Source organism: Hylobates moloch, unplaced genomic scaffold (assembly GCF_009828535.3).
Source record: "Hylobates moloch isolate HMO894 unplaced genomic scaffold, HMol_V3 SCAFFOLD_10, whole genome shotgun sequence".
NCBI classification, from domain to species: Eukaryota; Metazoa; Chordata; class Mammalia; order Primates; family Hylobatidae; genus Hylobates; species Hylobates moloch.
In genome coordinates this window covers 68838304-68860831 of record NW_026652285.1, presented here as the reverse complement: position 1 = coordinate 68860831, position 22528 = coordinate 68838304, and the positions used below count along the sequence as shown (strand labels likewise).

Genomic DNA, 22528 nt, shown 5'->3' with positions numbered 1-22528 from the left:
GAGGCTATACACTGTTTCATTTCTTAAAAGGATACTCTCACTTGGTTCAAAGTTCAAAAGATACAAAGAGTTATATGTTGTATTTCTTGAAATCTTTTCACTTCTGTTCCCAGCCACATAATTTCCCTCCATGATCCATGTTTCTTTTCCATCTTGCCAGATATTTTACGTACTTCTAAAAGTAAAAACGTACATTTTTCCCACTTTAACAATTTTACATAAAATCACACTATTGCTTGTTTTGCCTTTTAAAATAAAAATACATTTTTGAAATTGTTCATATCAGTACACAGTTTCCTTTGTTTTTGAACAATTGTGGCTTAATTTAGGCATAGCTGTGCATTTGTGTGTCTTTCACAGACAGAAAAGCTATTCAGCTTAGTTATCTGTTAGTATGCAGTCGTGTTCTAACTTAGCTACCAATTCTAACCCTTAACCAACGGATATTCATTCATCCATTCAACATTTATTGAGCCCCTACCGCGAGTCAGGCGGCGCCTGGGAATCTGTATTCCCAAGAACAAAAGGCAGCTCCCCAGGCCACATCTAGCGGGTAAGAAGCTGGGCACCCCCTCCGCCCGGTCCTTCCTCTGTGGCCTGCGAGCCCCACCCGGGCCGCGGTCGGCGCCCGCCAGGCGGGGCTGGGGCGGGGCGGGCAGAGGACGTTGGGCTCCGCGCGTCCCGGCGCGAGTACGAGGACGCGGCAGGTGGGGGCCGAGCAGAGTGGGGCGCTGCCCCGACCCCCGGAGCAGCCGCTCGGTAGAGCGGGGTCGTCGGGGTGCGGGGATCCCCGAGGCAATTTCGGGGCATCAGTCCACGGTCAGAGTGGACACTCGCCCGGCGCTTGTGGCCTCCGCGCCGCGAGCGGCCCGCAGGGACTTCGGAGGCTACTTCCTGAACTCTCTCCCCTTTCCACAGATGGGGAACCGGAGACCCACAATCGGCCCAGGGGAGTCAGGGCGGTGCTGACAGGGCTGGTTCACAGCGCGTGCGGAACTCGATTAAGAAACCAGGCACGCCAGGTGCCCACCAGGACCTCGGGCAGCAGAGACTTCAGCCGCCGGGCGGGTGGTGGGACCGAGGGCGGGGCGGGTGGCGGGGCCCCAGCCCTTTAAACTCCCTGCGCGCGGGAACCGCGGCCCAACAACCAACGGCGGGCGGGGCCGAGCGGGGCGCGCGCCTCCACCGCCCAACGATCACCCCCCGACCCCGCCCCGCCGCTGTCCAATCAGCCGCCCTCTTGCCGCCCTCCCCGCCACCCCCGATTCCCTGGCCCGGACGAACCACGCGGAGGGACAGCTGGGCGGGGCAGCAGGCGGGTGTGTCCGGGCGAGTGAAGACGCCGCGCGCTCCACTGGAGTTTCGAACGCTGTTGGCCCTCCAGATAGAAAAAAATATAAGAGCGGCGGCCAATGGCGAGGTGGGAAGGACCCGCGCGCAGACCCGGCCCCGCCCCGGCCGGCTGGAAAGAAGGCCAGGCCTTGCCATTGGCTCGCGCCGCCTGTCACTCGCCGGTGCGGCCAGCGGGCAGCGGCCTCGCGGTGACTGGTTCCGCCCAGGCGCGAAATGTAACGCGGGAAAAGCCGGGGCAGGCACCGCGGCGGCAGGTTGTTATTTTTGGGGGCTCAGCGCCGCGCGTCCTGCTTTCCTGTCACCGCAAGGGCCGGGCCGCCCGCTGCTTCCCACCGCTGCAGCCTGCGCTGCGGAGTACAAAGAGCGGAGGGCGCGCTTGACCTGGGGCTGGGGTCCAGCCCTGCCGGCCGGTGCCGTCCGCTCAACTCGTTAGGTGGCTGCTGCGCAGGATTCCGGGAAACGTCCGTCTGCCATGAGCCGGCAGGACTGAGCCGGCGACTCGGAGCAGAGCGAGCGAGGGGCAGAGCGGTGCTCAAGAGTGCGGCCCGGGGCCGCCGGAGCTGCGGGTCGGGCCGGGCGATGATCCGGGGCGTCGAGGCACCCATGGCGGAGAACCCGCCGCCGCCCGTCATCTTCTGCCACGACTCCCCGAAGCGGGTGCTGGTGTCGGTCATCAGGACGACCCCGATCAAGCCAACGTGCGGCGGTGGAGGGGAGCCGGAGCCGCCGCCGCCGCTCATCCCCACCAGCCCCGGCTTCAGCGACTTCATGGTGTACCCGTGGCGCTGGGGCGAGAACGCACACAACGTGACGCTCAGCCCCGGGGCCGCGGGGGCCGCCGCCTCGGCCGCCCTGCCTGCCGCCGCAGCCGCCGAGCACTCGGGGCTTCGTGGCCGGGGCGCGCCCCCGCCCGCCGCCTCGGCCTCCGCCGCTGCCTCGGGAGGTGAGGACGAGGAGGAAGCGAGCAGCCCAGACAGCGGCCACCTCAAGGTGAGCGGCGCGGGCGGGCGGGACGCGGGGCAGCCGGGGCCCGTTAACGGCGCGGCGGGCGGGGCGGAGTTGAAAACGCGAGGTCGATCCGGCCACGGCAGGGGCTGCGGCTGACAGGATGCTGACGTCACTGCCGCGCGCCAAAAACCGGCCCCAGTGGGGGGGGGCTGTCACGTGACAGGCGGGAGCGGCGCGGGAGACGGTTCTTGCGGCAGGTGCAGTGGGCGGGAGCGCGGCCCGGGGTCGCTGGGGAGGCCGGGTCAACGGCCACTGCCATCCTCCCGGCGGGCTGCTGAGTCCTCAGTTCCGAGAGGAAAGGGATGAGGGCCTGGAGTTGTTCCACCGAGTGCGAGAGGGAAGGGAGTGCACAGTGTCTGCTCCGTTACTGCAGATCGCCCTGGCCCTGTTAAAAGATGCCCTGCAGAGACAGCCGAAGAGCAAGAAAGGACTTCTGGGCCTGTTCTGCGGCTGAAGTTGTGCCTTCGCTGCCTTTCATTTATCCAGCATACTACTTTCTAGGTGTTGAGAGCACATAGTGGAATGGGACGCTAAAATTGCTTGCAGTCTCCGACTGCTTAAAGCTGGGAAGGTTGTTACCACTGGTTCAAACCTATTTTACAGATCAGGCAGCTGGGGCTTACAGTGATTAGTGAGGCGACCTCCCCACGATCGCACAGCTCAGTAGTGGAAGAGCGGGGACTAGGTCGAGGTTTTGTCCTGCATGTGTTTGGGGTGACTTTCTGCTGATTTATACTGAACTCTGTAGACTGTAAGCTCCAGGTGAGCCAGGAGTATTTCTATCTGGAAGACTATATGACTTTACTACCTTACATTCTGTAAATGCTCAATAAAGGTGCTCAAAAAATATTTGTGTAATGAATGAATGGTGCTAACAGAAGGGTAATATCCAGGTTCCATTTGTTAAGTGGCTGTATAAGAAGCCATTTGCAAGAGATAACAAGTAAATCACATAGTGCATAACTGCATCTGTGCCAGCACATAATGTATAAGTTGAAACGAGTTTGATCGTTTTACATGCAGTCACAAGGATGTTGAAACTACATTGTTTGGGTTTTGAGGAAATTGATACATTTTATGTGGCGTTATTATTAAATAACGATAAAGTTATAAAACTATAGGTTTTTATACACTTCAGCTCTTGAAACTGCACCTCAGTAAACATTTAAAAGAATAGAACCTGGGCCGGGTGCGGTGGCTCACACCTGTAATCCCAGAACTTTGCGAGGCAGAGGCGGGCGGATCACGAGGTCAGGAGATCAAGACCATCCTGGCTAACACGGTGAAACCCTGTTTCTACTAAAAATACAAAAAATTAGCCAGTCTTGGTGGCGGGCGCCTGTAGTCCCAGCCACTCGGGAGGCTGAGGCAGGAGAATGGCGTGAACCCGGGAGGCGGAGCTTGCAGGGAGCTGAGATCAGGCCACTGCACTCCAGCCTGTGCAAAAGAGCGAGAATCCGTCTCAAAAAAAAAACAAAAAACAAAAACATAACAGAGCCTGGTGAGGTGGCTCATGCCTATAATCCCTTCAGGAGGCTGAGGCTGGAGAATCACTTGAGACCAGGAGTTCAAGACCAGCCTGGGCAACATAGTGAGACCCCATCTGGCGGCCTGCACCTATATTCCCAGCTACATGGGAGGCTGAAGCAGGAGGATCACTTGAGACCAGGAGTTTGAGGCTACAGTGAGACATGATAGTACCACTGCACTTCAGCCTGGGTGACAAAGCAAGACCTCAACTCTTTAACAAAAATTGAAGAAACTTGCCAGGTGCAGTGGCTCATGCCTGTAATCGTAGCACTTTGGGAGGCTGAGGCGGGTGTATCACCTGAGGTCCAGGAGTTCGAGACCAGCCTGACCAACATGGTGAAACCCTGTCTCTCCTAAAAATATAAAAATTAGCCGGACGTGGTGGCGGGCGCCCGTAATCCCAGCTACTCGGCAGGCTGAGGCAAGAGAATTGCTAGAACTTGGGAGGCGGCGGTTGCAGTGAGCCGAGATTGCACCATTGCACTCCAGCCTGGGGGACAAAGTGAGACTCCGTCTCGAAAAAAAAAAAAAAATGAAGAAACTAACGATAGAAGCGTTGATAGTATTGCTGAGTATTACTAAAGGCTACAGTTGCTGTTGGGCTGCCTCTAGGTAGCCCCTAGTGAGATGTAAGATGGATGGGTATCCACTGGGCGCAGTGGCTCACGCCTGTAACCCAAGCACTTTGGGAGACCGAGGCAGATGGATCACAAGGTCGGGAGACAGAGACCATCCTGGCTAACATGGTGAAACTCTGTCTCTACTAAAAATACAAAAAAAAAAAATTGACCAGGGGTGGTGGCTGGCGCCTGTAGTCCCAGCTACTCGGGAGGCTGAGGCAGGAGAATGGCGTGAACCTGGGAGGCGGAGCTTGCAGCGAGCTGAGTTCGTACCACTGCACTCCAGCCTGGGCAACAGAGCAAGACTCTGTCTCAGGGAAAAAAAAAAAAAAATTTGGATGGGTATCCTAGATGTTTTTGTGTTAACCATTTATAAGTTTTAGTCTTTTTAAAAAAACACTAAATTAGATTATGTAGTTGAACAATATAAAGGCATACATTCATAAGTTCTCGTGTAAGATTTTGCCTTTATGGTTTTATTCTTATAGATTAATCTATTTCTGGATCACCCAAGAAGATTGTTATATAGATGAAATCTATAGGTATGTTGTTTTTGGCCTAAAACAGACTTATCTTTACCCAGACATTTTATAAAAATTGCTAACTGTGGCCAGGCGCGGAGGCTCACGCCTGTAATCCCAGCACTTTGGGAGGCTGAGGCCAGGGCCAGCTGGTCACGAGGTCAAGAGATCAAGACCATCCTGGCCAACATGGTGAAACCCTGTCTCTACTAAAAATACAAAAATTAGCTGGGTGTGGTGGCACATGCCTGTAGTCCCAGCTACTCGGGAGGCTAAGGCAGGAGAATCACTTGAACCCTGGAGGTGGAGGTTGCAGTGAGCCGAGATCCCGCCACTGCACTCGAGACTGGCCACAGTGAGACTCCGTCTTAAAAAAAAAAAAAAAAAAAAAAAAATTGCTAACGAGATGCATGGGTTTGAATTGTATTTCCATGCTGTACACCTCTTTTCAGAGGTAAAGTATACCAGCAGTTGTAAAAAACATGTAAAAATGAAATGGCTGTTTTATATTTCTGTTTTTTTCCTTTCTCATGTAAGTTTTTCCTCTTGTAACTTTCATAAATTATTTAGTAAATTGATTTGAATATGTCTTTCTGTTGATGAAGCAATCCACATGCAGCTCCAAAAATTCATTTATTTAGCTTTCCCACCGTAAGACAGAAGGGTCTGGAATATACCTTTATTTAAGAAAGTTGCTAGACTAAGCTTTGTGGGGGCAAGAAAGAAAAAGAAAAAAATAAGGAAGTTGCTTAGTTTGATTTGTGGTCAATACACTGAACTACAAAGATAGAGAGTCCCAGCCTGTTTTACTGTTTTGCTTCTTTAAAGTACTTGTAGTTCTTTATCTCCATGTGCATCATCGGGGAATTGTGCTGAGTCTGCCCATTTTTGGGGAAGATAGGAGACAAGTTTGTAATATAGCCAGTGCCAATAACATGCTCCCAATATGCCACATAGAGGCACTAACAGCTGTGGGTTTGAGAACAACATTTGCGTTCATTTACTGTCTATTCTTTGTCACTGCTCCCAGGGGAGGTGTCAGCGTCTGAGTCCTGCACACCCTGTGTCAGCTTGCTCTTTTGTTTGTTCCTGCCCAACACTGCCTCCCTCGCCTGTGGGAACACCTACCAGCTTATTTTGGCTGCTCATCACACGATTGCGTAGCACTGTTGGCATATAATTATATATTATCTTCTTCTGGATTGTAGAATTCTGAGAGGGAAGAAAGCAGGTCTAACTGCCTTCTGCCACAGGTTGTTCCAAGGCTCCCCACCTTGTCCCTGTGCTCTCTACTCAGACTGCATTTGAAGTTACTTCTTCACTGGGGCTGGTGGGGTCTGACTTCTCAGATACTATTCACCCTGCAGGATCTACCGGCTGCCTATCCTGCTTCCCTTTTCTGTGTCACCTGAACACTTCAAAACCTAGACTGTACATACTGTTTCGAATACCTGATTTTTAAATACTTTATACATAATACATAAATTCATACTATTTATGAATAGTAATGTTTGAGCACCATGTTAAACCTAACATCATGTTAACATAGTAGGCACTAATTATTGCCTGACACAGAGTAAGCATTTCATAATGTTAGCAGCAAACTGCTGGGCTCTGTTGAGCATTCTGAATTCTTTAATTCATTTTATCCTGTTTACCTGATGAGGAATGAGAAATTAGAGTCCCCAAGACAAAGTCTAGTTAAGATTGTATGGTAAGTGGCAGAACTGATCGGAACCTTCTAGAGTCCCTGTTCTTAGTCCCTATACTATACTGCTCCTGGGACTATCACATGTAAATGGACTTCAGGGGTTTATTTTTGTTTTTTAAATATTAAGCTGATATAAGTAGACATAAGAAATACATATTATTGGCTGGGCATGCTGGCTCATGCCTGTAATCCCAGCACTTTGAGAGGCCAGGGTGGATGGATCACTTGAGGCCAGGAGTTTGAGACCAGCCTGGCCAACATGGTGAAACCCTGTCTCTACTAAAAATACAAAAAAATTAGCCGGGCGTGGTGGTGCACACCTATAGTCCCGGCTACTTGGGAGGCTGAGGCATGAGAATCACCTGAACCCGGGAGGCGGAGGTTGCAATGAGCTGAGATTGCGCCACTGCACTCCAGCCTGGGCAACTAGGCGAGATTCTGTCTCAAAGAAAAAAAAAGAAAAAAGAAATACATACTATGTATTGCTTATCTATGTCTCAGTTGAGATGCTTTATAAGAGTGCACTCAATTCAGTAAACTGGAATTAAAACTTGAGAAGTTGTGAAGATAGGTCAGGATAGGAAGTAGGAAGTTACAAGTTAGGAAGCATGTATACAAGTCATGGGAAGTTTGTATCTAAATCTGAATGTGAAAAGGTTCACACGCCTCCCTCTGAGATCTATTTTTGTTTTCCTTCTAGGTTGTGCTTGTGCCCTTTATTTGAATTCTACTTATAAAAATGTGTCAAGGACTTTTAGGTTTTTTAGTTATCACATGACTAAACACTTTCAAAATCACTAATCCAGCTTCTAGGGGTATGCAGATTGTTTTTAAAATTATAATTATTAAGTTATGCAAAAGTTTTTGGCAATTTAATAATTTTGTGTTGTGAATCGTCAACAGTGTTGACAAGATTTGTCCTTAGCCTCCAGGTGCACTTGGCTGCTGAGTGTAACACTCTATAATTGTCTGAAGATGCCTAGAAACATGGTTTTCTCGTTGTTTCTCATTGGAATTACAGACACGCCACTACAGCCAGCTAATTTTTTGTATTTTTAGTAGAGACAGGGTTTCACCATGTTGGCCAGGATGGTCTCGATCTCCTGACCTCGTGATCCATCTGCCTCGACCTCCCAAAGTGCTGGGATTACAGACATGAACCACCGTGCCTGGCCTGTGGTTTTTAATTGACTAGATTTCATGTTCTATTTCTTTCTTAACAGAATCAGCTGCTATTTTTATTGATCACAGATGCCATATTCTTTTATATTTATTTTGTACTTATTAAAACAATTATTCATGATATGACCATAACCAGCAATAATCCATGAAATTATTGTGGCTTAATAAATGATGGCAATAAAGATTTCATTCCTGTGTAGCTCCTTCTGACTCTGGGTTAATAATTTTAGCAAGCAAGACTTGAGCTATATGTGGCTACTGAGGATCACAGCCAAGGAGTAAAGAAGATGAAAGAATTTGATGACCACCAATCATGGCCACAAGTTGATTTGTTAATTTGTACTTTAATAAGTCATGGTCCATTTAGGATCTTGCTAATTCCTGCTTCGTTATGCATGGGAATTTCTTGAGTAATTATGTAAGGTTGATGAGCTTTTTGTTTCATCAACAGATATTTGTTACTAACCCACTGAGTCAGTTAGCTCAGGCTAAAAAGCAGGCTGCAGAATGCAACTTCAAGATGGCAATCTCAGCCTCAACATGGCTCATGTTATGTGTCCTGGGAGGGTTGACCACTGGTGTGCACCACATTCTGTTCATTCTAGGATCCTGAAGGAATCTCTCCAAGCTGGGACAGATGGGTCTCAAAGCAGAGAGAAAACAGAGATGGTAGAACCATATGTTGTATTAGTCCATTTTGCATTGCTATAAAAGAATACCTGAAGGTGGGTCATTTATGAGCAAAACAGGTTTATTTGGCTTGTAGTTCTGCAGGCTGTACCAGAAGCATGGCACCAGAATCTGCTTCTGGTGAGGGACCTCAGGGAGCTTCAAATCATGGCAGAAGGCAAAGGGGAGCAGGTTTCACATGGTGAGAGAGGGAACAAGAGGGAGGGGAGGAAGTGACAGGCTTTTTTTTACAGTCAGATCTCATGGTAACAATATGAGCGAGGACAGCATCTAGATGTTCATGAGGGATCTGTCTTTATGACCCAGACACGTTCCACTGGGCTCCGCCTCCAATACTGGGGATCAAATTTCAACATGAGATTTGGAGGGGACAAACATCCAAACTACACATGCTATTTTCACTCACATTTTATTGGCCAAAGCAAGTCATGTGGCTAAGTTGCACTCTGGACCCACAGTGAAAGGGGCAGTGAATCTTTTTGCAATAATATCTGCCACAGTGCCTTCTCACATGTTAAAAATTGTGGCAAAAACCCCATAATATTTACTACCTTAGCCATTTTTAAGTATATAGTACAGTAGTGTTGACTATGTGTAAACGGTTGTGCAACAAATTCCTAGAATTTATTCATCTTGTAAAACAAACTCTATACTCACTGAACTTGCCTTCCCCCCGCCGCCCCTCCAGTCCCTGGCAACCACCACTCTTCTAAGAGTTTGATGACCTCAGATACCTCGTATAGGTAAAATTATGCAGTATTTGCCTTTTTGTCACTGGTTTGTTTTACTTAGCATAATTTCCTAAAGGTTCATCCATGTTATGGCATATGGCAGGATTTCCATCTTTCTGAAGGCTGAGTAGTACTCTATTGTTACTAACACACTGAGTTTGCTTAGGCTAGACTGTATATATAGCACTATTTATTCATTCATCAGTCAGTGGACATTTGGGTTGCTATCCATTGTGAATAATGCTGCAGTGAACACAGATGTGCAAATATCTCTTTGAGATTCTGTTTTCATTTCTTTTGGATATGTAGCCTTCCCACATTCTATTTTTTAAAAAATATTTATTATTTATTTATTTATTATACTTTAAGTTCTAGGGTACATGCGCACAACGTGCAGGTTTGTTACATATGTATACATGTGCCATGTTGGTGTGCTGCACCCATTAACTCATCATTTACATTAGGTATATCTCCTAATGCTATCCCTCCCTGCTCCCCCTACCCCGCGACAGGCCCGGTGTGTGATGTTCCCCTTCCTGTGTCCAATATTTATTTATTTATTTATTTATTTATTTATTTAGTGTTCCATTAAAACTTTATTTACAGAAACAGGCCATTTGCCAATATTTTAATCTATTAAAAATTACTCACGTTGGCCGGGCGCGGTGGCTCATGCCTGTAATTCCAGCACTTTGGGAGGCTAAGGCGGGCGGATCACAGAGATCGAGACTATCCTGGTTAACACGGTGAAACCCCGTCTCATTGGCCCGATGAATCTTTCATATTTAGGTGGTTTTCTTGTAAAACCATCTCCAACAAAGCACACTTTAGTAACCATCCTCTTCCATGCCTTCTTTCTCTTTCCTGTTCGAATAACTTTTAATACTTCTCTTTCTCCCTGGGCACCTACTTTAGGCAGAGGGACTTCTCATTTTCTCACCTTCTCTTTTCGTTTCTGTTTAATCATATTGGAAAGTACTTTAGCTCGAGATTGTCCCTCTCTGTCCAGCAGATAGGCAGGTACTGCTCCCTGTGGAGTCTTTTCATTATTCTTTTGTTTGGTGTTTCTCTCTTCATGCATCTTTGATAGTCTTTTTCATTTGTATTTTCTCAGCACGTCGCTGTTTATGGTAAAGCTTAGCCTTCAGACCAATCATTTTCTTTGCCTTCTTTGAACGTTCATGAGCCTCTCGACTTTTCCTTCTCTTTTTCTCATGATAATCCAAATGGTATCCATAGCATTTACGGTGTAATTCAATATATTCGTTCTGTGGCATGGTGACAGCCACAGAGTTGCCAGGAGCAGCCCCTGGGGTGCGAAAACGCTCTCAATTTTCGGGTCTCAAAGACCCACAAGCCCACGCCACGCAGGCCGGGACAGGAAAGCTATTTATTTATTTAATAATAGAGATGGGGTCTTGCTATGTTGCCCAGGTTGGTCTCTAACTTCCGGCCTCAAGCGACCCTATCACCTCAGACTCCCAAAGTGCTGGGATTACAGATGTGAGCCACTGTGCCTGACCCCCACGTTCTTTTTTTTTTTTTTTTGAGACGGAGTCTAGCTCTGTCACCCAGGCTGGAGTGCAGTGGTGCGATCTCGGCTCACTGCAAGCTTCACCTCCCGGGTTCATGCCAGTCTCCTGCCTCAGCCTCCCGAGTAGCTGGGACTACAGGTGCCCGCCACCACACCTGGCTAATTTTTTGTATTTTTTTAGTACAGACGGGGTTTCACCATGTTAGCCAGGATGGTCTCGATCTCTTGACCTTGTGATCCGCCTGCCTCAGTCTCCCAAAGTGCTGGGATTACAGGCATGAGCCACCGCGCCCGGCCCCGACTGTCTTAATCATTAAAAAAGTTAACTGTAATGGCTAATGAGAATTTACCAACAAAATATTTCTTCAGTTATTAATAATTTTTAGGTGTTCCTGTTTAGTACGCTGCCTGTATCTAAAGACTAAAGGAAAAATAGGTAAAGACTTCATTAAATCTTTTGAAAACTTTCTGTAGACTTTTAGAATAAAAGTAGTAAGTGTACAACTAATTTGAATATTCATGGTATAAGACTGAAATTAGGTCATTAAGTTGTGCTAAATATAGATTTTAATATCTAAGGATTTTCTTAAAACATGATTTATCCTAGAAGATAACTCATCCATGTAGGGATTGAACTTTCCTTTCAATGTGAAAATTTGATTGAAGGGAATTTTGCTGTAGCTTATTACTATCCTTCAAGGTTTCAGGCTGATGTTTAAGCTTTTGGAAGGCTTTGAGTTTTGATACTGAAAGCCCTAAAAGCATCTTCATTTTAGATGTAGTTGTATGTGATCCTTTTATGATTCTTTTTCATGTAACTTGTATGTGTGAAAGTTCACTTAACTGGGAAACAAAGTTGCTTTCAAGTAAATGTTTATTTTATATTAGTTTTAGCTGCATAGAAAAGCTGTGAAGGTAGTACAGAGAGTTCCCATAAACTGCACACCCAGCTTCCCTGTTAACATCTTACACTAGTGTGGTACATTTGTTAGAAACTGATGAACCAATATTGATGCACTAGTATTAACTGAAGACCATAGCATATTCAGATTTCTTTAGGTTTTTCATCAATGTAAAATTACATAACATTAAATTAATCATTTTAAAGTGTATAATCTAGTGACATTTAGTACATTCATAATGTTATACAAGTTCCAAAACATTTTTATCACCTCTAAAGAAAACTTGATCTATTAGGCCATGATTCCCTGTTCCCTACTACATGCAAACCTTGGAAACCAACAACCTACTTTCTGTCTCTATGGATTTACCTATTCTGGGTATTTCATTAAATGAAATCACATAATATGTTGCCTTTTGTGTTTGGCTTCTTTTTTTAGCATACTGTTTTTTAGGTTCATCCACTTTGTAGCACATATTATTTTCATGGGTGAATAATTTCATTATATATGTATACATATTCTATTGTGTATGTATATGTATATATATGATATCGATACAAAACTACCAAACTTTTCCACAGTGGCTGAGCCATTTTACATTCTCATCAGTAGTATATGATGGTTCCAATTTCTCTACATTTTTTATAAAAAACTATTTCCTACTTATTTTCCTCCCAGTATAGTATAACCTAGTTGGTGCAAAGTAGTATGTTATTGTGGTTTCAATTAGCATTTTCCTAAATGATGAATAATTTTGAGGTTTTTTTTTTTTTGGAGACAATTTCACTCAGTTGGGCAGGCTGGAGTGCAGTGGTACGATCTCGGCTCACTGCAGCCTCTGGGTTCAAGCGATTCTCCTGCCTCAGCTTCCTGAGTAGCTGGGATTACAGGCACTCGCCATCATGCCCGACTAATTTTTGTATTTTTAGTAGAAACGGGGTTTCACCATGTTGGCCAGGCTGGTCTTGAACTCCTGGCCTCAGGTGATCCACCCACCTTGGCCTCCCCAAGTGCTGGGACTACAGGCGTGAGCCACTGCGCGTGGCTGATTTTGAGCATCTTTTTATGTATTTCCTGGCCATATAACTGCATTTGTTGGCCATATAACTGCTTTGGAGAAATGTCTGTTCAAGTCATTTGCCTATTTTTTAATTGAGTTTTTTGTGTTTTTTGTTGTTGTTGAGTTCTAAGAGGTCTTTTTATATCCTTGATACTAGGCCCTTATCAGATGTATGGTTTGCAAATAAATATCTCCCATTCTGTAGGTTGGCCTTTCGTTTTCTTCATAATGTCCTTTGATGTACAAAAGTTTTACATTTTGATTCAGCCCAATTTATTCTTTTGTTGCTTAGCTCTTGGTGCCATATCTAAGAATCCATTAAAAAAATACAAAGTCATGAAGATTCATCCCTATGTTTTCTTTTAAGAGCATTACAGTCTTTTTTTTTTTTTTTTTTTTTTTTGAGATGGAGTCTCGCTCTGTCGCCCAGGCCTGGAGTGCAGTGGCGCGATCTCGGCTCACTGCAAGCTCCGCCTCCCGGGTTCATGCCATTCTCCTGCCTCAGCCTCCCGAGTAGCTGGGACTGCAGGCACCCGCCACGACACCCGGCTAATTTTTTGTATTTTTAGTAGAGACGGGGTTTCACCATGTTAGCCAGGATGGTCTCCATCTCCTGACCTCGTGATCCACCCGCTTCGGCCTCCCAAAGTGCTGGGATTACAGGCGTGAGCCACCGTGCCCGGCCAAGTTTTTGTATTTTTAGTAGAGATGGGGTTTCATCGTGTTAGCCGGGATGGTCTCGATCTCCTGACCTCGTTACCCGCCCGCCTCGGCCTCCCAAAGTGCTGGGATTACAGGCGTGAGCCACTGCGCCCGGCCTTGTTTTTGTTTTTTTGAGACAGGGTCTCACTCTGTTGCCCAGGCTGGAATGCAGTGACGTGATCTTGGCCCACTGCAACCTCTGCCTCCTGAGTAGCTGGGACTCCAGGCACGTGCCACCCTGCTTGGCTAACTTTTTGTATTTTTGGTAGAGATGAGATTTCACCATGTTGCCCAGGCTGATCTCGAATTTTTGGGCTGAAACAATCCACCCACCTTGGTCTCCCAAAATGCTGGGATTACAGGCATGGGCTACTGTGTCCAGCTAAGAGCTCTATAGTTTTAGTTCTTATATTTAGCTCTGTGGTACATTTTGAGTTAGTTTTTGTATATAGTGTAAGGTAGGGGTCTAACTTTATCCTTTTTGTATATGGAAATCCAGTTATTCCAGAACCATTTGTTAAAGAGACTATTCTTTCTCTGTTGAAGTTCTTGGGTCCCTTGTTGAAAATCAATTGGCCTTTCATGTATAGGTTGGTTTCTGTGCTCTAAATTTTATTTCATTGGTCTATATGTCTTTCCTTATGCCATTACCATACTGTCTTAATTGCCAGTGCTTAGTAGTAAGTTTTGAAATTGGGAAGTATGAGTCCTCCTGTTTTGTTCTCTTTTTCAAGATTGTTTGGCTATTTGGAGCCTCCTATAATTCCATGTGAACTTAAGGATAGCCTTTTCCATTTCTGCAAAAAAAAAAAAAAAAAAAAAACCTTGGAATTTTAATAGAGATTGCATTGCGGCTGTAAGATTGCTTTGGATAGCATTGCTATGTTATCAATTTTAAGTCATCGAATTCCTGAATTATATCCTATAAGTTTGGTATGTTGTGTTTTTGGTATTATTTGTGTCAAGGTATTTTCTTTTTTCCCTTGTGATTTCTTCTTTGACCTTTTGGCTATTTAAGAGTGTGTTGGGCCAGGCACGGAGGCTCACGCCTGTAATCCCAGGACTTTGGGAGGCCAAGGTGGGTGGATCACGAGGTCAGGAGTTCAAGACCAGCCTGGCCAATATGGTGAAACCCTGTCTCTACTAAAAATACAAAAATTATCTGAGTGTGGTGGCACGCACCTGTAGTCCCAGCTGCTCAGGAGGCTGAGGCAGGAGAATTGCTGGAACCCGGGAGTGGAGGTTGCAATGAGCTGAGATCATGCCACTGCACTCGGGCCTGGGCAACAGAACAAGACTCCGTTTCAAAAAAAAAAAGTGTGTTGTTTAATTTCTATATATTTGTTCCTGTTTTCCTTCTGTAAAGTTTCATTCCATGTGGTCGGAGAAGATACTTGGAATGCTTTCAGTCTTTTAAAATTTATTGAGACTTTTTTGTGGTCTAACATATGGTCTATGTTGGAGAATATCTTTGTGGATCTTCTGCCTAGTTGTCTTATTCATTATTGAAAGTAGGGTATTAACTGGGCACAGGGGCTCACGCCTGTAATCCCAACACTCTGGGAGGCCAAGGTGGGCGGATCACTTGAGGCCAGGAGTTCAAGACGAGCCTGGCCAACAAGATGAAACCGTCTCTAGCAAAAATACAAAAAAAAAAAAAATTAGCCAGGCGTGGTGGTGGGCACTTATAATGCCAGCTACTTAGGAGGCTGAGGCAGGAGAATCGCTTGAACCTGGGAGGTGGAGGTTGCAGTGAGCTGAGACTGTACCACTGCACTCCAGCCTGGGCAACAAGAGTGAGACCCTGTCTCAAAAAAAAAAAAAAAAAAAAAAAGAAATAAAGGAAGTAGGATATCGAAGACTCCAGCTGCTTTTGAACTATTTCTCCTTTTAATTCTGTCACCTTTTGCAGGGGGCTCTGTTCTTAGGTGTATATGTATTTCTAAATGTTATTAAGTTTTTCTGTCCTTTCACTGTTCTTTCTTCTTTTCTTTCTTTCTTTTTTTTTGGAGATGGAGTCTAGCTCTGTCGCCAGGCTGGGGTGCAGTGGTGCGAACTCGGCTCACTGCAACCTCTGCCTTCTGGGTTCAAGCGATTCTCCTGCCTCAGCCTCCTGAGTAGCTGGGACTATAGGTGCGTGCCACCATGCCCAGCTAATTTTTGTATTTTTAGTAGAGTCGGGGTTTCACCATGTTGGCCAGGATGGTCTTGATCTCTTGACCTCATGACCTGCCCACCTCAGCCTCCCAAAGTGCTGGAATTACAGCGTGAGCCACTGTGCCCGTCCTTTTTTTTTTTTTTAAGAGATAGGGTCTTGCTCTGTTGCCCAGGCTGGAGTGCAGTGGTGTGATCATAGCTCACTATAGCCTTGAACTCCTGGGCTCAAGTGATCCTTCTGCCTCAGCCTCCTGAGTAGCTGGGACTATAGGCATACACCAATACACCTTGCTGATTTTAAATTTTTTTTTTTTTTTTTTTGAGATGGCATCTCACACTGTCTCCCAGGCTGCAGTGGAGAGGCGCAATCTCAGCTCACTGCAGCCTCCACCTCCCAGGTTCAAGCGATTCTCCTGCCTCAGCCTCCTGAGTAGCTGGGATTACAGGCATGCGCCACCACACCTCGCTAATTTTTTTTTTTTTTTTGAGACAGATCTTCGCTCTTGTTGCCCAGGCTGGAGTGCAATGGTGCGAATCTCGGCTCACCGCAACCTCCGCCTCCCAGGTTCAAGCAGTTCTCCTGCCTCAGCCTCCCGAGTAGCTGGGATTACAGGCATGCACCACCACGCCCAGCTAATTTTGTATTTTTAGTAGAGACAGGGTTTCTCCATGTTGAGGCTGGTCTCGAATGCTTGACCTCAGGTGATCCACCCACCTCCGCCTCCCAAAGCGCTGGGATTACAGGCTTGAGCCACTGTGCCCGGACTAATTTTTGTAGTTTTAGTAGAGGTGAGGTTTCGCCATGTTGATCAGGCTGGTCTCGAGCTCCTGACATTGTGATCTGCCCACCTCGGCCTCCCAGTCAGCTGTTAATCTTATCGAGGACCTCTTTTACATGATGAACCACTTTCTTTTCCTTTTGAGGCCTGGTCTTGTTTTGTCCCCAGGCTGAAGTCCAGTGGCGCGATCATGGCTCACTGCAGCCTTGACCTCCCAGACTCAGCTGATCCTCCTTCCTCAGCCTCCTGAGTAGCTGGGACCACAGGCGTGTACCACCACACTTGGATAATTTTTAAATTATTTGTAGAGATGGGGTCTCCTTATGTTTCCCAGGCTGGTCTCAAACTCCTGGATTCAAGCGATCCTCCTGCCTTGGCCTCCCAAAGTGTTGGGATTACAGTCTTGAGCCATGGTGCTTATCCAAGTCACTACTTTCTTGCTGCTTTCAAGATTCTTTTTGTCATTTGACAGTTTGATTACAACATGTCTTGGTGTGGATCTCTTTATTTTTCTTGAAGTGTATTGAGCTTCTTGGATGTTTAGATTTGTGTCTTATCAAATTTGGGAAGTTTTCCGTCATTATTTCTTCAAATATTCTTCCCTTTTCTCTCTTGCCTCTACGACTCCAGTTATATGTATGTTGGTATGCTTGATGGTGTTCCATAGGCGTCTTAGACTCTGTTGATTTCCCTTCCTTCTTTTTTCTTTCTGTTCTTCAGACTGGATAAATTCAACTGACCTATCTTCAAGTTGGCTGATTGTTCTGTCAGTTCAAATCTACCATTGAAATCCTCTAGTGAAGTTTTTTGTTTGTTTGTTTTAGTTATTGTACTTTTCAACTCCAGAATATCTATTTGATTCTTTATAATTTCTGTCTCTTTGTTGGTTTTCTGTTTGTTGAGACATTGTTCTCCTGGTTTCTTGTCATTCTTTTTCCTTTTTCTTTTCCTTTTTTTTTTTTTTGAGACAGGATCTTGGCTCTATTGCCCAGGCTGGAGAGCAGTGGTGTAATCATGGCTCACTGCAGCCTTGACCTTGCAGGGTCAAGTAATTCGCACACCTCAGCCTCCCAAGTAGCTTGGGAGAAGTGCCACCATGCCTGGCTAATTTATTGAGGTTATTTCTTTTAGAGAGGGGGTCTTGCTATGTTACCCAGGCTTCTTGTTATTCTTTGTCCATCATTTCCATTAGCTCATTGAACATATTTAAGACAGTTCATTTAAAATCTTTGTCTAGTAAGTCCAATGTCTGTTCTTCTTCTCAGTCTCTTTGTGTTAATTTCTCCTGTATGTACCATACTGTTTTTATTTCTTCACATGCTTTGTAACATTTTGTTGAAAACTGGATGTTTTGAATATTATAATGTGGTGACTCCGGAAATCAGACCCTTCCTTCTGAGTTTTTGTTGTTTGCTGTGAGTTGTAGTTGTTTAGTGACTGTTCTAAACTCTTTCTAAATTCTGTGTTCTTTGTTGTGTTTGTTCTCTAAAGTCTCTTTCTTAGCCTGTGTTCAGCTGATGCTTTTTTTGTTTCTTTGTTTTTTGTTTTTTTGAGATAGATCTCGCTCTGTCACCCAGGCTGGGGTGCAGTGGCGTGATCTCAGCTCACTGCAACCTCCACCTCTCGGGTTCAAGCAATTCTCCTGCCTCGGCCTCCTGAGTAGCTGGGACTACAGGTGTGTGCCACTATGTCTGGCTAATTTTTATATTTTTAGTAGAGACGGGGTTTTGCCATGTTAGCCAGGCTGGTCTTGAACTCCCTGACCTCAGGTGATCCGCCGGCCTCAGCCTCTCAAAGTGCTTGGATTACAGGTGTAAGCCACCACGCCCGGCACTTTGTTTTTTGTTTTTTAGAGATGGGGTCTCACTCTGTCGCTCAGGCTACAGTGCAGGGGCATCATAACTCACTGTAGCCTTGAACTCCTTTGCTCAAGTGATCCTCCCACCTGAGTCACTGGGATTATAGGCTGAGACACCACTAGTGTTTTGCCAGACTTTTTTGAATACCTAGAGCCTGCCTCCACCATCCCCTAAAAAAGAGTAGAAAGAAAGGAGGACAACCACCTTCTCCCAGTCTTTGCAGAATGGGACACTGTCATTGCTTAGCCCTGCTGTTTACAACTCTACTCTAGCCTCATTTCCTGCTTGTGCTGAGCCTAAAGTTCAGCTAAAGGGTCTTTTCAGATCTTTTCTGAGCATGCTTCCTGCCCTGGGCATATATGCATGACTTTCTAAATTCCTAACTGTAGTGTAAGTAGACATTGTTGAATGCCCTAATTTCCAAAAGAAACTTTCTCCCAGCTTTTCCTCTCAGGCTGTTGGTTTGTCTGTTTGCCTCAACTGAAATCTTTTGCCCCAGGTGGCTGCAGATTATTTGCCTTACAAGGTTTTTGAGCAATACCCTCTGAAGAGACACCTCTCTGCCCTGTTCCAAGTTAGGGAAAGCAAAGACCAACGCCTTGTGTCAGTCCTTCAGGTAACCCGCAGGCTCAAAACAGGCAAACGCAATTCTTTCAGAATTTCTCCCTCTGGAAGCAGGGACTAAAGGAGTAGTTTCCCAGACTGAGAATGCAGGCTGCTGTCTTCAACACTGCCACTGGGGAAGGGAAAGAGAGAGGGCAAGTCAACATGCTGCAAAGCTTTTCTACTGTTTCAAGTTGCTTTTTTATTGATTCAGTTTGCTGAGTTGCTATAAATGTATTTTCTGGAGTTATGACAAAGCTGATCTGACAGTTTTTGCTTGATTTTTCAGTCATCTGTGGAGGGATAGGCCATTGGAGTTACCTGCCTCACCATTTTTACTGATGTTCCTTAAGAAAGACTTTTGCTTTGTTTTTAGAGACAAAACAAAAATGTTGCTTCGAACTCCTGGCCTCAAGCAATCCTCCTACCTCAGCCTCCTAAATAGCTGGGACTATAAGTGTGTGCCGCTGCGCCCAGCTCCCAAGAAAGATTTTTAAAAGTTATATTATGTTGCTTTAATGAGTAAAGTTAAATAAATTAGATTAATGTTTATAAAAATTATCAGCAGGATGGAATCCGACGTGGTAGGCCCAGAGCAGATACTGTCCGCGATTTAATAAATGAAGGAGAGCATTCATCCAGCAGAATCCGTTGTAACATCTGTAATAGGGTGTTTCCACGGGAGAAATCGCTCCAGGCTCACAAAAGGACTCATACAGGTAAGTTGAACAAATTTTATAGAGACTGCCAGAAGTAACACTTTTTTTTTTTTTTTTTTTTTTTTTTTTTTTTGAGACAGAGTCTTGCTCTGTTGCCCAGGCTGGAGTGCAGTGGTGCAATCTTGGCTTACTGCAAGCTCTGCCTCCTGGGTTCAAGCAATTCTCCTGCCTCAGCCTCCTGAGTAGCTGGGATTACAGGTATGTGCCACCATGCCCAGCTAATTTTTGTATTTTCAGTAGAGACGGGGTTTCACCATGTTGGTCAGGCTGGTCTCGAACTCCTGACCTTGTGATCCGCCTGCCTCGGCCTCCCAAAGTGCTGGGATTATAGGCATGAGCCACCGTGCCTGGCCAGAAGTAACAACTGAAAGCTGATTTGATATTGAGTAATAAATTAACTTTTTAATTGCCTTATATTTTGTTATTACCACTATTAGTTGTGAAGTTTTTAAAAAAGGCAGTATAGTCAGTTTTTTGGTGGAGAGTGGTGGTTTTATGAATACTGGTTACATGTGATTTCTAAAGTTATCATGGTAATTAACCTAGATGGCATAGTCATGTTATTGGCAAATTTAGTTTTACCCCCTACCTGCCTGAATTGTACTTGATATACTTTTATCTATGTAATTGTTAAAATTCATCTGTAGGCCAAAAACATTAATTGTCAAGTTTTTAATAGAATGTTTAGAGTCCTCACTGTGCTATCAGGACATTTGACCTAAGCATTAAATCTGTGGTGAACTATGGTAGGCAGCCATCCCAAGATTATGGTACATCTTTATTTGCTATGGAAATTATATTTGCATTTTAAATATCATTTAGAGAGCCAAAAAAAAAAAAAAAAAGTATAGAGGGCCCTTGTTCTTGCTATAAAGTTGGCCCCAAAGGAAGGAACCTTATAGTTCATCTAATAGCTTACAGGTGAGGAAACTGAGGTGCCAAAAATCCAACTACTGCTGGCTTACAATCAGTCTCTCATACCTTTAAAGCTAGAGCTACACCGCCCCATACAGTAGCCAGTGTGACTCCTGAGCACTTGAAATGTGGGTAGTCTAAATTGAGATGGGCAGTAATATGAAACATACTTAATATGAAAAAAAGTAAGCAATTTTTACTGTTGATTATATATTGAAATGACACTTTTAGATAAATTGGATTAAATAAAATACATTATTAAAATTAATTTCACGGCTGGGTGCGTTGGCTCACGCTTGTAATCCCAGCACTTTGAGAGGCCGAGGTGGGTGGGTCACCTGAGGTCAGGAGTTCAAGACCAGCCTGGCCAACATGGAGAAACCCCATCTCTACTGAAAATACAAATTAGCCAGGCGTGGTGGCACATGCATGTAATCCCAGTTACTCGGGAACCTGAGACAAGAGAATTGCTTGAACCCGGGAGGTGGAGGTTGCAGTGAGCCGAGACGTGACATTGCACTCCAGCCTGGCAACAAGCGCGAAACTCAATCTCAAAAAAATAAAAAATAAAAATTTATTTTACCTCTTTCTCTTTACTTTTTCTAATGTGCCTCCTAGAAGTGGTTCATATTATCTTTCATTGAGCAGTACTGGTTTAGAGCTTGAGCTTGTAACCCTCAGTCCCCTATTTTTTTCCACCATGTTTATGGTGCTCACCTGCTTCTCACTTTTTTTTAACTTGTGGTTTTTGAAAATATATATTTAAATGATATGATAGAATAGAGGTTTTTTCTAAGTTAAATCCCTGGAAAGGGGTAATGTTTGAATTTTAAATCATTATAAACTAAGGTGTCTAGAAGTTTTGACTTTAGATACCATTAGTAAAATGATTACTTAATGAAACATTCTAATTTTGAGAATTTTTATATATTTTTTTCAATTTAAATATTCTAAAATATCCCCTGGATAACTGGTTTGTAGGCCATAGAGTTGCCAGTGTGGGTAAGATTCAAGACTATGTGGCAGAATGAAGAAAGGGCTGAGTGCCGTCCTGATCACCACTGCCTCACTGTGTCACCTGATATCCCAGGCATCAGCCTAGAGGTCTGTACATCAAGGAACTGAAAGGAGGATCCTTAAGGGATAGTTGAGCCCTATTAGCATATTTTGTAAAAAGCTTTTCCCTTACCATTTTAAACGATCCCCCTATATCTGTGTTTTATTTTAACTTGTATTCAACTATCACAACCATTTATTATGTCTCTAAATAATGAGAAATTTAGGGAGGACTTGTTACTGTTCTTTGAGTTATACTGGAAAATGCAAACTAATGTACAATTGTTGATTAAATAATTTTTTTCAATAAATAATGTTTAATTATCATTGAACAAATTTTTTAGCACTTGAGCCTGGCACTGTGTTTTCTATAGGAATTTAAGTGAAGTGTAAGGTACTAGGAATCTTTGCAGGAGACTACCATGACACATAAACAACATAGGACCCCAAGTTAATGAAGGTATACAAAGTTCAATTATTTGGAGGTAGATAGGAAGAATTCAGTTATCTGGGGAGATAGGAAGAACCTCACTGAGAGCCTACAGGATTGGGAAGATTTGAATGGGCAGAGAAAGTAGTATTTTCAAGGATTAGAACAAGATGAAGAACTGCTTCCTGGCTGGAATGATTCTCCAGGAGGGAAGTAAGGATAAACTCTGCCCCTTAACCCCAGAAGCTAATGAGGTTGGTGAGATTGCCTAGAGTGCCGATCTTAGAGGACCATTTAAGTCAGCAGATAATTTTTAGTTGTTCAAGGTGTGTAATAGGATTTGGGGGTGGTTCAGGGGCTAGTTGGTACGACAAAAGCAGACTTCTGTGCCAGCTACTCTGGGAGTGCTGTGCAGGGTGAGAAACGAGAGGCTGGCCAGGAGGCTGTCGGAGGGTTCATCCTAGTG

General features: G+C 44.8%; 1 protein-coding gene and 1 pseudogene across 1 annotated transcript in view; one reads left to right on the top strand and one right to left on the bottom strand.

Moving 5' to 3' along the window:
* Positions 1-1544: 1544 nt before the first annotated feature.
* ZNF367 (zinc finger protein 367) overlaps positions 1545-22528 on the top strand; it is a 30320-nt gene continuing 9336 nt past the window's right edge. Inside the window, exons 1-2 of the mRNA XM_032164606.2 lie at positions 1545-2343; positions 19511-19661. Of these exons, the coding sequence (XP_032020497.1) occupies positions 1933-2343; positions 19511-19661 (562 nt within the window). The 5' untranslated portion in view covers positions 1545-1932. The remainder of the gene's footprint in view (positions 2344-19510; positions 19662-22528) is intronic.
* Positions 10047-10705, bottom strand: LOC116475286 (ribosome biogenesis protein NSA2 homolog; annotated as a pseudogene).